This window comes from Penicillium canescens (assembly GCF_028828765.1).
Source record: "Penicillium canescens strain IBT 15451 chromosome Unknown utg000002l_segment0_segment0, whole genome shotgun sequence".
Classification (NCBI taxonomy): Eukaryota; Fungi; Ascomycota; class Eurotiomycetes; order Eurotiales; family Aspergillaceae; genus Penicillium; species Penicillium canescens.
In genome coordinates this window covers 4,704,929-4,719,501 of record NW_026703964.1, presented here as the reverse complement: position 1 = coordinate 4,719,501, position 14,573 = coordinate 4,704,929, and the positions used below count along the sequence as shown (strand labels likewise).

The 14,573-nt window shown below is 50.2% G+C and overlaps 5 protein-coding genes across 5 annotated transcripts; 1 reads left to right on the top strand and 4 right to left on the bottom strand.

Annotated features, from left to right (window-relative positions):
• The first annotated feature begins 419 nt into the window (after positions 1-419).
• On the top strand, positions 420-3,318 carry N7446_003016 (elongation factor G). The gene is made up of 4 exons (XM_058511765.1): positions 420-657; positions 707-818; positions 885-2,914; positions 2,983-3,318. Exons 1-4 carry the CDS (start codon positions 455-457, stop codon positions 3,035-3,037), a joined length of 2,400 nt encoding a protein of 799 aa, XP_058377301.1. The 5' UTR covers positions 420-454; the 3' UTR covers positions 3,038-3,318.
• Positions 3,319-3,808: 490 nt separating this feature from the next.
• N7446_003015 (uncharacterized protein) lies at positions 3,809-4,918 on the bottom strand (the record flags this gene model as incomplete). The annotated part of the gene is made up of 1 exon (XM_058511764.1): positions 3,809-4,918. The coding sequence occupies one exon, from the start codon at positions 4,916-4,918 to the stop codon at positions 3,809-3,811; it is 1,110 nt and encodes a 369-aa protein (XP_058377300.1).
• A 1,516-nt stretch (positions 4,919-6,434) lies between these two features.
• On the bottom strand, positions 6,435-10,061 carry N7446_003014 (uncharacterized protein; the record flags this gene model as incomplete). Its single annotated transcript, XM_058511763.1, has 1 exon — positions 6,435-10,061. One exon carries the CDS (start codon positions 10,059-10,061, stop codon positions 6,435-6,437), a length of 3,627 nt encoding a protein of 1,208 aa, XP_058377299.1.
• Positions 10,062-10,521: 460 nt separating this feature from the next.
• On the bottom strand, positions 10,522-12,604 carry N7446_003013 (MICOS complex subunit MIC60; the record flags this gene model as incomplete). The annotated part of the gene is made up of 4 exons (XM_058511762.1): positions 10,522-10,566; positions 10,630-12,260; positions 12,327-12,432; positions 12,491-12,604. 4 exons carry the CDS (start codon positions 12,602-12,604, stop codon positions 10,522-10,524), a joined length of 1,896 nt encoding a protein of 631 aa, XP_058377298.1.
• A 962-nt stretch (positions 12,605-13,566) lies between these two features.
• On the bottom strand, positions 13,567-14,479 carry N7446_003012 (Rab family GTPase; the record flags this gene model as incomplete). Its single annotated transcript, XM_058511761.1, has 5 exons — positions 13,567-13,914; positions 13,973-14,164; positions 14,247-14,273; positions 14,333-14,352; positions 14,413-14,479. 5 exons carry the CDS (start codon positions 14,477-14,479, stop codon positions 13,567-13,569), a joined length of 654 nt encoding a protein of 217 aa, XP_058377297.1.
• Positions 14,480-14,573: the final 94 nt, after the last annotated feature.

Genomic DNA, 14,573 nt, shown 5'->3' with positions numbered 1-14,573 from the left:
CACGGTTTGTCGCCTCGGAACTTGGGATCGGCGGCATGCTCTTGCATTCTTGTTTCAAAACCAGACAGTGGTTGGATATCACGGCGCCTTTGTCTTTTCTTGTATATTATTGTTAAATTCAGGAATATCGGATCCTCATGCTCCATTTCGAATCAAATGATCTCCAGTCTAGGCACCCGTGACTTTTTAGCCTTTTATATCCCTTGTGATGTGCCGATTTACTCCATTGTAAGGCGTCATTGTATGAAACTGCTTGTATAAACCTGAAAGTCATTTCCAGTCCTAATAGCTCTGTTTATACTCCATACTCTCTACAATAATCTATCGACTCTGATGGGCCGGTGTAAATAGTCACGTGACACGTTCCTGGCTTCCCCGAACTTTTTTTCGGGGAGACAACAGAATATTCAATCCGCGTTGTCCATATCAATTCCGGTGTGAGCGGATCATCAAGATGCGGTCTCCTTCTCTTGCACGGTTACAATCCCGTGCGGTGTCTGGCTTGACCAGATCGGCCCGTTTCCAGCCTCAGACTCTCCTGCGCCAGCGATGCGCTTCCACAGCCGCATTACGGTCCGCCGCTGTCGCGCCGGCTTATCAGTCGAAGTTGGGACAATGGGACCAACGACGCAATGCGTCTGCTGCTGCGTCTGCAGTGTGAGTCTATATGTTTAGCATCCTATTGCCGCTTCTAACGTTTTTGTAGTCTCGAGGCTGCTAAGGCCAACCCGGATGGCCTGTCCCAAGCCGCCATTATTGACAACCTTGATCCGGTCGAGGCCGCTCGTCTTGACAAGTGCCGTAACATCGGTATTGCGGTACATCATACCCCAATTGCCCCTAAATCGCTACTGGATCGTGTCTAATGAAACGTATTTGCGCAGGCCCATATCGACAGCGGCAAGACCACCTGTACCGAGCGAGTCCTTTTCTATACCGGTCGTATCAAGGCTATCCACGAGGTCCGCGGGCGTGACAGCGTCGGTGCCAAGATGGATTCCATGGATCTGGAGCGTGAGAAGGGTATCACCATTCAGTCCGCCGCTACTTTCTGTGACTGGGTCAAGAAGGATAAGGAGGGCGTTAACCACAAGTACCACCTCAACCTAATCGATACCCCCGGCCATATTGATTTCACCATCGAGGTCGAGAGAGCGCTGCGCGTTCTGGACGGTGCCGTCATGATTCTGTGTGCTGTCTCCGGTGTCCAGTCCCAAACGATTACCGTCGATCGCCAGATGCGCCGCTACAACGTTCCCCGTATTTCTTTCGTCAACAAGATGGACCGCATGGGTGCCAACCCCTTCAAGGCGGTTGATCAGATCAACACTAAGCTCAAGATGCCTGCTGCTGCCGTTCAGGTTCCCATTGGTACCGAGGACGAATTCGAGGGTGTCGTGGATCTGATCCGCATGAAGGCTCTTTACAACGTTGGTTCCAGCGGTGAGGAGATCATGGAGAAGGACGAAATCCCCGAGAAGGTCAAGGCTTTGGCCGAGGAACGCCGCAGTATGCTCATCGAGACTCTAGCCGATGTCGACGATGAGATTGCTGAAATGTTCTTGGACGAGGTCACTCCCAGCGAGGATCAGATCAGAGCTGCTATCCGTCGCTCTACCATTGGACTGAAGTTCACTCCTGTCTTCATGGGTTCCGCTCTCGCCAACAAGTCTGTTCAGCCTATGCTGGACGGTGTTATCGATTTCCTTCCCAACCCTTCGGAGGTCGAGAACTTGGCTCTTGACCAGAAGCGTGACGAAGCCTCCGTCAAGCTTGTCCCCTACAACTCACTTCCCTTCGTCGGTCTCGCCTTCAAGCTGGAAGAGAGCAACTTCGGTCAATTGACCTACATCCGTGTGTACCAGGGTACTCTCCGCAAGGGTTCCAACGTTTTCAACGCCCGTAACAACAAGAAGGTCAAGGTTCCCCGTATCGTTCGCATGCATTCCAACGAGATGGAGGAAGTCAGCGAGATCGGTGCTGGTGAGATCTGTGCCGTGTTCGGCATTGAGTGTGCTTCCGGTGATACCTTCACCGACGGACAGCTCGGCTACAGCATGTCGTCCATGTTCGTCCCCGAGCCCGTCATCTCGCTCTCCATCAAGCCCAAGCAGAGCAAGGATGCCGCCAACTTCTCCAAGGCGATGGCCCGTTTCCAGCGGGAGGACCCTACTTTCCGCGTGACCTACGACAGCGAGAGTGACCAGACCATTATCTCCGGTATGGGTGAACTCCACCTGGACATCTACGTCGAGCGTATGCGCCGCGAGTACCGCGTCGACTGCGAGACTGGCCAGCCCCAGGTCGCCTACCGTGAGACTATCGGCCACCGCGTTGAGTTCGACCACCTGCTCAAGAAGCAGTCCGGTGGACCCGGTGAATACGCCCGTGTCATGGGATGGATGGAGCCCACTGGTGCTCTCGAGGAGAACAAGTTCGAGCAGCAAGTCGTCGGAGGTTCCATTTCCGAGAAGTTCCTGTACGCTTGTGAGAAGGGATTCAACCTCTCTTGTGACAAGGGTCCTCTCATCGGACACAAGGTACTTGGCACTCGCATGGTCATCAACGACGGTGCCACTCACATGACTGATTCCTCCGAAATGTCCTTCAAGAACGCCACCCAGCAGGCGTTCCGCAAGGCTTTCGCTGAGTCTCAGCCCTCCGTCCTGGAGCCTCTCATGAAGACGGTTGTTACCGCCCCTACCGAGTTCCAGGGTGATGTTATCGGTCTGCTGAACAAGCGTGGTGCCACCATTAACGACACCGAGACTGGTGTTGACGAGTTCACTATCTACGCTGACTGCAGTCTGAACGGCATGTTCGGCTTCAGTACTAACCTGCGCGCTGCCACCCAGGGCAAGGGTGAATACACCATGGAGTTCAGCCACTACGAGAAGGCTCCTCCTCAGATGCAGTATGTTTTACTTCCAACCATATCCTATTGACATATTTTCAATACTAACTGATTTCTCTCCCTTCTAGGAAGGAACTCATCGCCAAGTATCTGAAGGCCCAGGCCGACAGACACAAGAAATAAACGACAAACTAACATGTAATATTCCTCCGACCCTCCCCCTCTACAAATTTCAATCCAATCCAGGCAGCGCCTGGCATTGGATCTTGTTGGATAGCTGCTTCTTTTCTCCCTCTCCAAAACCCCTCTGTACTATTTATGGCATGGCACTATATCACTTTGTGCATTTCTGGACCTGTATTTCAAGATTAAAGACTACTTTCTACTCTCCTGTCTGAACAATAGATCATTGTTTTATATTTTGGTTTTTTGTGGCTTGCTTTTGCAAGTATTGCATATTTTGATGGTCAACTCCTGCTTTGTGCAGACTTTGCTCTATACACCTCCGTCATATTGGATCATATGACATGTTTGGTATTTCAATTCATTGTATCTCCTGACTGGAGAATATGCTATACATTAAAACATTGCAAATGATTCGCTAATGTGTCAAACAAAAAAGTCTTTCTGAGGTCATACATAGATTTCCTATGTTAGTTATAAATCTTGAGGGCTTAAATTTGAATCACCACCAATCTATGAATAGTTGGAGTTACACGCAACGTATTTGTGCTTGAATAGAAAGGGCTATGGATATCAAATAATAAATTTGTTTATTGATGAAATAACTGTATAGCAAACGTTTTCAATGGAACACTGATAATCAAATTGATAGGGCCAATCCAGACAACAGATGATACCAACAAAGAGCCCATAACGAAGGGAAGACGATGCTGCAAAGATTAGTATAAAGAATGAAACTGAGGCTCACTGCATGGAAATAGTCAAGTGTATTCACTTTTTCTCCCCTTTCAAGTATTCCTTGCGAAGATGATCCTTACCTGCCTGCCTTCTGAATCCAGCGGGAGAAAGACAGCTACGAATTTTGCGGTATAAGAAGGATCCCGAAATGGGCTTGGAGGGCTTCTTTGATGGAGATGCGTCGGAACGGTCATCTGCCTGCACAATGTCAGCTTTAAATCCCTCAATAAGAGGGAGCCGGGTCACCTGCGGCTTTCGCTCCTTTCCCTTTCCCTGCTGGAAAATTGTGGGAGAGTACATAACAGACGATGTAATAGGGTATTCAAAATCATCGTCAAAGTCAGTCTGTGTCGAGGCAGACTTCATCCCAGCAGGAATCTCCGTCGGTAGACTCAGGTCATCTTCGGAGGCACTACTGGGCACTTGGGTACTCCGGGATGTCATTAGAACGATTTTGGGGATCGGGTATCTCGAACGGAAATCCTTCTCCTCGGGTGTGTCTCCTGGCTGCTCCAGGAGCCGTACAATCTTCTCGTCAGTCAGCTCATCAGTGTCCAAAAAGGGGATTCTGACACCATCGAATAGAGATGGACGCTCACCTACGCTAGCGGAAGATCCTTCCTGCGAAGCTGTCTCCGACTCTTCCTCTACATGGCCCATAGGTGAGTCAATAATACATTCATCATCATACATGATCAGCTGGCTCGACATTGAATCGCCGCAATGCGCGTTTGTGACATTCCAAGCGATGTCGAAGTTTGAAAAGCTTTCGTCCACCATTTTGGTCAGCATGTTATCGAGATGAATATCGAAGTCGTATAGGACGTAGATGAGAAAGACGCCGATTGCATCACCAGGGACTTTGTGTTTAACCCACAGGACTATCATGTCCTTGAGATGCTCAATGGTTTCTTCATCCCAGACAATCATTTCCGTGCCGTTAATGACACCGACAATAACCTCTTGAGGTTGGTCGTACAGGAAGGATGCAATTAATGCTGAAAGATTCCATCGCACTCTGGGGCTCTGGCGGCTGAAGTCTGGCGGGCCACGCCTCTCGGGCTCTGGTTCATCGGCGATGAGCTGACTAGGCTCGTATACGGACGGTCCTGGGGCGCGAGAGGTGGATTGGGATTCATCCATGAATCTGACTTTCTTACCTGAAGAGGCCATGGTCTTGTTTTTTTGTGTTTTGTTTTGTTTTGTTTTGTTTTGTTTTGTTTCGAAGTCAGGGCTGTGGTAGGGCTGTGGTAATTCAATTGATAGTTTGCTTGTAGGGGTATTGTCTGCTTGTGGAAAATATAATGAGTAGTTGAAGAGGCTAATGTCTGCATTCATCCAAGTACTTATACTTTGGAGATTTCCACTATACGTTCATATCCAATGTTCATCTAAGGAGGATACAAAAGGAGCAAAGAACGAGGTTCAGGTTCTTTCAAGTCTTTCAAGTCTAACAATGCATTGTTACTTTCTCTTTCAGTAAAAATTTCTTTCTCTGGATATTCTACTCTAATTGTTGACACCGGCTTAGCGTGTCGATATTGTTTCCCACCTAGACAAAGAGCTTTATACGATCTACTTCTGATGAAAAGCCGTGTACGCATCTTCAAAAATACTAAGAACATCGATCTAGTCGCTTTAATTTCACCAAGCTAAGACTGCAGCACATAAACGAAGTTTTCGATGTCTTTGGTTTATGTTATTCTCTTATGATCTGGTGTTTGAGTAGGAAGGGCAAATGCATTTGTACTTAGAGCATGTATTGACACCTAGAGATGACTACTTACCCTTTGCTTCATCTATAGCAAACACTGACGGAAGGCTTTCCTGCAAACATTGCAAAATCTATGCAATAGAATTCTATAAGACCGGTGGTATGAAATGAGTAAGCTACAAGGGCTGCTATAATACTACTGTTTCTATAAGGAAATTAGACTAGCGTATTCAAGCATCTTTATAGTTTCGGTGGAACCGTTAACCGGTCTCAAACATCTATTGGCTGCCATTACTCACCCTCTCTTCGAAGTTTGATGTGATTTATTTGTCTACTCAGCTTTGGCGATAGCCCTAAAATCTACATTAACTACACAAAACTTTTAACAATGTTTACACTTGCGTTTTTACGTGAACCATCATCTTTTTGTGTGCAATGGAATCATTAATTCGAAAATAAAGAAAAGATATAAAACTTTTATCATGAAGCATATTCGATCAAAGAACGCATTGTCTGGAAATATCTTGTCATTATACCTGCGGAAAAAAATGTGAAAGGCTTTATCTGTATTATGAGTAGCTCATTATCGAATAGGACCTTTTACAGTCCCTTACATATCTCAATGCTATTGTTCTTCTGGTATTGAAAGAAAAGGAATAAGAGACATAGTTCAAATTCCCACGCATTGAGTTACAGATACAGCGCTGAAGTATGTACATCCAAGAAAAATCAATGTATGAGAGGAGTCAGTAGAAAAGATGCAACGCTCGATTAAATAACCTAGGGTGGAATCACAAGAAGAATGCGAGCCTAATGAGGCACGATGGGTATATACGCGCCAATAGGCAACGAAGCTGAAACAAATAATATGAAACGAAAAGTCCCAGAAGAATAGAGACAACAAAAAAGAAAAGAAGAAAGAATATTGTCTGTCGTGGTCGTTGCTCAAAGCCACAAGATCCATCGTACACCTGAGAATGCACCCCGGAATACTCCGCGCGCAAGCTTGAATACCATGACAATCAGCCACACCCACCAGAGCATAGCGACTAGGGCCCATTCCAAGACCATGAAGCCCGTTCGTCGGATCCAGCGTAGCCGACGGCGTCGCTTACGAATACCCATATCTAGGGCATCGCTGAGCTGCTTCACGGCGAGTGTACTCGTGGTATTAAGCTGGACGCACATATCCTCAGCATCGTTTGCTGTGGATCGGACGCGGGGAGTCAAGGATTGGTTGACCAGGTTTTCCAGGTTCTTGAGTTGATCACGAAGAGGCGAAGACGTAGTCGTAGAGAAGTGATGCATAGACTGCTGGAATGAGTACTGGGTGTTTTCGAAACGCTGCAGAATGTTCTGGGCTGCTAGATCGAATTCACCCATCCGCGTGACTCTCGGAACGGCTGTAGATGACAGTGCAGTAGGGCCCAGGGAAGCCTGAAGCCAGTGCGGGGCTGGTTCGCGGACTGCATGGGCTCGGCGAGTGATTTCTCGGGCTTTAATGCCGGACGATAGCAAGAGGGCTCGTGTGCGCTCAACTTCGGGCTTTCCAGGCACGCCTGTGTCGTTCAAGGTGCGCAGGCTTCGCCCAGAGATGCTCCAGGCACGACTAGAGCCTGAAAATCCTGCGCGTCTCCCATCTGGAGAGAGCCCTGGGGATGCACGGACATTAGCGAGGCCAGTGACAGGAGGCCGTGTTAGACTGAAAGGTATAGATGGGTCATTAATCGCGTGTTTGGTCCGTTCAGTGTGTAGAGAAGGGGCGAAATCCAGAGTTTTACTGCGTGGCAGAGCAAAATTCTTGGGGGACTCATTGGTGTCTTGTTTTCGTGGAGAGGTCACCCGTTCACGAGGACTGCCAAAGTCGGTAGCTTCTGGGGCCTGGCTTCGTCCATTTTGTCGCAACGGAGATGTGAAACTTGGCAGAGAGGGAATGAAGCTTCGGGATGAGAGTTTCTCAGACTCCTTACGAGGCAAACGCCCAGGCTCATCGGCAAATGTTGGCAGACGCTGCAACAGTCCTTTGGAGCCGGACTTCTTATCCCCTCTACTCTCGTCATCGGAATCGCTATCGTCCGAGACAAATGTAGTTGCGGATGATGATTTCCGTGAATCAGGGTCTGTCTCTTTCTTCAAGATAAGGTCGCCAACCTTAGAAACTTCATTGCCCACGAGCTCTGCTATCCGACCTGGTCCTTTGAAGATTCCTCGAAGTTTTGATTCAGGAAGATGGGCTCCCTTGCGGGACTTGTTTCCATCCATCCTACTCCCTTCAGACGCGCCTTGATCCTCTGTATAAGATGATGACACGACATCTGGGAAGGGACTTGGCTCAAGCCTCGGGGCACCTTCCACGCGCTCAGGAGATGTCACACTGTGCTGACGTGAAGCTTCGCTTTCAAGGAATTCATCTTCGCGCAGGGGGTCTCGTTGCTTGCTCTTGCTGCGTTCGTGGCGGGAGACAATCTTGTGACGAAGACCCTTCTTTGCCGGTGAGGGAGATCGACTCGAAGGAGGGGATAGATTGACTGCGATGCTCGGGAAATATCCAGCGTGCACAGGGGAGTTAGGTGCAGTGCTATCCATCCCTTCCAGAGACATTCGGGGATCGACTCGATCATCGAAACTGCCTGCTGATGAAAATGACCCCATTCTGTGCTTTCGTTCCTGCTTTGTATTGAGCGGCAATGACTCAGAAGGCTGAGGTGTTCTTCCCCGATCAATGTCGGCAGGTTGAGCAGCAGGTGATTTAGCACGGGATACTCGAGATGAAGATAAGTTCCGTGTAGATTTATCCACCAATTTGTGGACGTGGTCTCGAAGATATTCACGAGATATGCGAGGCTTTTCATCAATGGAACGGTTCGAATCCGAGCTCGTCGAGCTCGAGACACTGCCAGAACGCATCTTAACTTTATCCCACCGCGAAGGTTTCCGTACGCTAGAGGCACTGCGGCTGCGCAAGCTGTGTCTATGCCGTCCACGACCGACGCTTTTGAATTCATGGGCCAATGCAGGATGTGCACTAGACATTGAGGTACGAGGTGACGAGTGTGCATCTCCGGGCTCCTCCACATCAACAGAAGTACGTGGTTTGTGTGCGGCCTGGTCAGTGTGAGAGTTCATGATGACCAGCTGTGTCGAGTCAGGGTATAGTTTATAGCCATTCTTGTCGACCACCTTGGTCTTATTGGTACCATCTTCAAGCCAAGCAGCATCGGCCAAAAGCTCTGCGGGCGAAATCTTCCAATCAATGCGTGGCCGACGAGCTTTCATGCTGCTAGTTCGACTGACACGTCGCAGGCTAGATGGAGGAGATGTAGCCACCATATCTATATCATCCTGGTCTCCATGCTGTACATGGCGGTGACCCTGCTGAAAAGGAGGCAACCTCAGAGATTCTAGTTGGTCATGCTGCCTTGAGCTGTATTTTTGCTCAACATTGCTGATCCATTGATGAACTCTTTCCACGTCGTGCCATCCTTCTGCGTCCGCATCAATAGAGCACCTTTCACGATATCTGACCTTGCGATTCCGAATCATTTGAAGTGGGTTGTAGTCTCGGTGGAGTTGCCTGGTTCTTGAATACTCTATCTGGCTATCTTCGATAGCCCGGCGAAGAGGTGGCAGCAAAGGGAGGAGCCGTACATATTCGTGGAATAAGTCAAAATGAGTACGAGCTCTCTCAGCACGGGCCAGGGTGCTTTCGGAAAACTCATATGCTCGGTGGTCATCAACCGCAGACGGAGGTAGCAAATTCACAACAGAAGACTGTTCAACACTGGGTAGCGTCCCTTGTGACAGACTGTCGCCGGGAGACTGAGTGTAATTGCGAAATGCCGAGTCACGATGGAAGTTTCGTGCATATGGAGACTGCCCATAGCTATCTCCTTGCGGGACGGCAGGTTGAGATACGGATATCGGCCTTCGGCCTCCTGCCCCTGGCGGTATACCAGTGGCTGTTCTCCTCCTAGACTCATTCAAGTCCAAAGCTAGATTCACAATCTGAATTGAATCTCTATCGAGCCCAGGTGTCGACTGATCCGTGCTGCTTCTGTGTATCTCGGGCTGCGACGAGCCTCCAGAAAGCTGTCTATCAGGAGTGGAAGCTTGGCGAGCATTAGCCGGTGTTGGCGCGCTATCGACTGAAACTGATTCTGATGCATGTTGTTTATGTCGACTCCAAGGAAATCGTGATCGTTTTTTGGGGACCACGATATCGGGTTCGGGGACGTTGCGCTTCTCCGCAGGAGGGTCCGATGGTCGAGGGCGATGCAAGCTAACTCTTGTACTTTTCGACCGAGGCAAAGAGTCAAGTAAAAAGCCGCTTGAGCTTTGTGTCCTCCGCTGGCCCCGTGCCCTTCGGTCTCCTTCTCGGGAACTGCTGCCCAGTGTACTGCCCTCTAGCTCCCCACTAGCTCGTGCATCGTTCACGTGGGGAGTGCTTTGGCGAAATGAGCCTCCTTCGGATCGTAGTAAAGGTGAAGAGGGTCCTTCGGATCGGTCTCGCGGGCGATGATTGTTAGGTGGCATTGAAGATCGCGCCGGAGGTTCGTTCGGTCGTTGCGACATTGCGGCCAGAAGGGTATCGGTGCTAGATGGCCACGCTCGATAAAGAGACAGCGGACCTGGTTTGGCCAGACACGAGCATGGATGCGGTCGGCCAAGTTGGCAAGGATTCTAAAGCCAGCGCAATTAAACATAAGATTGCATGATCAACTTGCACGACGTAACGCTCCGATGTAGATCGCGGATGCGCGTCAGCCAGTAGTTTACGTAATCATTCTACTTGACTCTGGAAGTGACCAAAGAACGGAAAATGATATAACATCAAAGAGCCTTAAAGATAATTTGAAACAGTGGATGAGATATACTAGATTACTTTAGGCTAGCCTGTGGCCCTATTGGACCAAAGGACATAGGGAATATCTAGCATTTGGGTCTAAAGCACAAGTACATCTAAAGGTACAGTTCCTGTAGAAGACGAGGATATACAGGGTAAATTGAAATCGACATCGCTCAACGCATGCGCTTACTCAACACGCAGGCACTGGAGGCGGGCCTCGGCCTCAATAACCTGTAGAAAAGACTGTTAGCGGACCTTATTCAACATAGAGTGAACAAAGGAATGGTTACTCACCTCGAGAGCCTGCTTGACTTCGAGAACCCGGCGGACATCACCCAGCCAGTCCTTGCTGAGGATCTTGGCCCAGCCCTGGAGAGTATTCATCTCCCGAGCGGCGGCGTCAATATCACCCTGCTGCAACAAACTCTCGGTCCGGACCAGGATACTCTCCACATCATCGCCTTCCGACACGGCATCCTTCTTGAACATGACCTTGCTCAGGACAAGACTGGCAGCGTGGCTGGCCACACCGGCATCCTCGGGCAGCAAGCTAGCCTTACGGACTTCGCTGGCAACTCGGCGGAAGCGGTCGAAGATCTGGGTAGGTGAGGGGATACCACGCTGGTAAGCAGTGGGGTTGATGGAAGCAATGGCAGCCTCGACCACGGGATCGTCAGAGGCAAGCTCCTTCACAGCCACGAGCTCACGGATGAAGGGACGAGGGGTCTCGGCACGCTCAACCACAGTGCGGACGGCATCGAGGGCAACCTGAAGCTGCTGAGTCTTCAGGTTGGTGTCAATGACGCTGCTCCAACCGGCAGTCAAGTTCTCGAGTTCCTTGACGTCGGAAGTGAGCTCGTTCAGCTTACTGAGACGGCCCTCACGCTCACGCTCAACCAGGCCCTGGACCTCGTGAATGTACTTGCGGTTCAGCTCGATGGCCTGCTCGACGAGCTCGTTCTGAAGACGCTGCTCGGCAAGCTCTTGGGCGTGACGGAGCTCGGTGGAGACCTTTTGCTGGTATGCTTGGGCGAGCTTCTCACGCTCGGCCTCGAATTCCTCCCGGAAGGAGGCAAGGTCGGTGGAGCGCACCTCCTCGAATTGACGGATCAATTCCCGTGCGGACTCATCGAAGGTGGCGTGAGCCTTGTTGATCTCCTCCTGGGCGGTGTTGCGAGCCTCGCTACGGATGGCAGCGATCTTCTCACCAATCTTCTGCAGCTCTCCCTTGGCCTTGGCGACAGGCGCAGAGTACTTGCTGGAGTTCTCATCGGCACTGATTACTGTGACGATATCGTTGAATGTCTTGACCAGATCCTGGACAACAGAGTCGTCGCCATCCTGCATCTGCAGCAATTCAATGGTGCTAGCAGCAACAGCTGGTTGTCTGGGCTCCTCCAGGGAAACAGGCTTAGTCTCCTCGGGCTTAGTCTCCTCGGGCTTAGCCTTCCCAGGCTTAGTCTCCGCCTTAGAGGTGGTCTTCGAGGCCTTGTCATCCTTGGCCTTCTGGATTGCAGCCATGCGCTCTTCGGGCCTGGCGGTTGCGGACTTGGTTTGGCCCTCGTGGGCACTGGCATCTGTCTTGGCCTTACTGTTGGCGTTTTCTTCACCAGCCACCTTCCAAGACAATCCGCTCTTGCTGGGGATTGTGACAGCAGTTCCTTCTTCTCTGGGGACAGCTGGGAGACGGTTCTGGTGTCTCGAGGCATTGGGGAAGCGGCGGTAGAAGTCACGCTCCTCGAAGTATAGGACACATTCTTCGCCGTAGGGGATATACTCGGTGAAGAAATCGTGGAAGTTATCGGACTTCAGGGCGAGGAAGATGCTGCCGCCGTAAGCAAGGCCGGAGGTGAGGATCAGGTAGATCAAGAAACGACGGAAACGTCCGGTCTTGCGGGGAGCAGGCGGGGGAGGAAGCTTTGACTCTGCGATAGCATCGCATTAGAATTTGAGAGAAAATGACAATGCCGATATAGGAAGGGTCGTCATACCTTCAGCAGCCTTCACAACAGTCTCGGGAGGAACACTGGACTCGGAGGAAGGGGAGACTGGGGTCGGGCCACCGGTAGTAGGAGGCTTAGAATCGGCGAAGAATCGCTGCGCGTGATAATAGTGGTTAGAGGTGAAATTGGAGGCACGTGTTGTATCTTCTTACCTGACCGGCGAGTCGGTTGCTTGCACCGGCTCTGGACAGCCATTGCGACGGAATCCGTTGACGAATAGGGTTGGACAGCAATTGCCGACCCGGAGCAATCGAAGAGCGCAGCATGACGAGCCACACAATCGCCAAAAAAAGTGGCTAGAAGTGATCAGAAAGGTGGATGGGTAGGAAAACGGGAACTTGGATGCTCAAGTTGCGATCCGCTCCGATGATCCTGCGGGCGGTCAGGGTGGCTTCGCGCACCTCATGCCCACTCCAGCTACACATTGGGATTAGAGAATGTGGTATGATGTCCAGATAAATAATTCAAAACTACTAGTAGGCAAGCGTCTGAGATACAAAATCATAATGCACCGGCGTTCCCCTTGGGTCAAGCCATCAAATTTGAAGTAGATGCTATCCCGAACAATATATATCGAGTATACAAAACATACTAACGCTCAATTGCTAGAATAAAACCAGGCATTTGATCTACACATCACTCCGGCCAAGGTGAAGGCAATATTGCTTCAGAGAATCAGCCGTAAAATCACCCGACGACTCAATATTAGTCGTTCACGTAAATACAAGTGGAGAAAATGTACTGTATTATTTGGGCATAACATACTAAGAATCCTGAGAGACAAAGAAAGGGTAACGGGAATAGCAGGAAATTCAACCCAAGGTGACATAGGAGAGAGGAAAGCAAATGCAGACGCCAGGTTGGAAAAACAGGATTACAGGGGAACAGCACCGTCAAGCACAGAAAAATCCTGCCGTAGCATGTCTAAAGCCAAATTTCCATATGCGTCCATGGAATTCAAATCTCTCTGTCAGTGGCAGACTTGACAGCCCCAGTTGAACAGGCCGAGCAAAGGACAAAAAGAATCAAAGAAGAAACCGAGAGGATGAATCGAGAGTCTACCTCACGGCTCCATAGCGGTTTAGAGAATGACGCCAGAGCCTGATCAAATGAGATAGGCGAATTCATAGAAAGTCACAGAGTTATACCACCGTCGGACGATGCTGGGGTGGATAGCCTTCACCATCTCGGACGGTGAATTGAGCAAGTAGAGTGCCCAATGATTTGTTTAGCAATTGCATGCACCTGCACCCTGGGTGCCTGGAGCCTCAGGGCGCAAATCGACACCGGGCCGAGGAGTTGTCCGAAGGTTCCGAGGACCGGCCTGGTCCAAGGGCAACTTCTTCGCGATGGCGGTGAACAGTTCCTTGACATTGGTTGAAGACTTGGCGGAAGTTTCGAAGAAGAGCAGACCGGCTTCACGTGCGTAGGCCTCTGCATCGGCGGTTGGGATCGCTCGCTTATCGGGGCTCTCTGTGACGAGATCCAACTTATTGCCTGCCAGGGCAATCACAATGTTCTCATTTGCTTGGCGCTGAAGCTCCTTTACCCATGACTTGGCCTTGTCTAGCGACGACTGTTAAAAACTAAAGGTTAGCTTCCACGCGGGGAATCCAAGGGACGGAGAACGATACAGCTTGGGTGATGTCATAGACAACGACGGCACAGTTGGCATTTCGGTAGTACATAGGAGCCAGCGACTTATAGCGCTCTTGGCCGGCAGTATCCCAGATTTCAAACTTGACTGTGGTACTCTCATCGAGGGAGATGGTCTGTGTCAGGAAAGCGGCTCCGATCGTCGACTCGCGGTAATCATCGAATTGGTCCTGATTCGACATTTAGCATCTGAAGGCTCCATGTACCCTTGGATCACCGCGGGAGGTGATCAGGCGATTATTGAGGTCTCACTTTAACAAATCTCAGGACCAGCGAACTCTGAAAGATAGCGGTCAAGTTAGCGGCTGATAAAGAGGATCGCGAGAGGTATCCCAAACCTTTCCGACGGCAGATTCTCCTATAAAACAACATCAGTAAACTGTATACAGACCAGAGAGGAAACCAACAAGAGACTTACCAAGAAGGACGAGCTTAAACTGGGCGAATCGTGCACCCGGGCGGGCAGCTGGTTGTCTGGAAGCCATGCTGATCAGGGGAGGATGGAGTCCGGGGTAAGGTGGAGCGAGGCACAAAGACGGGGGAAGTTGTCTAAGGTCTGATATATCGGATCTCAACACC

Excerpts from the sequence above, each read along its gene's own strand:
- N7446_003016 (XM_058511765.1), top strand. The coding sequence starts at position 455 with ATGCGGTCTCCTTCTCTTGCACGGTTACAATCCCGTGCGGTGTCTGGC. Across the intron at positions 819-884 it reads GCCGTAACATCGGTATTGCG|GCCCATATCGACAGCGGCAA; the intron begins GTACATCATACC and ends GTATTTGCGCAG. Across the intron at positions 2,915-2,982 it reads AAGGCTCCTCCTCAGATGCA|GAAGGAACTCATCGCCAAGT; the intron begins GTATGTTTTACT and ends TCTCCCTTCTAG.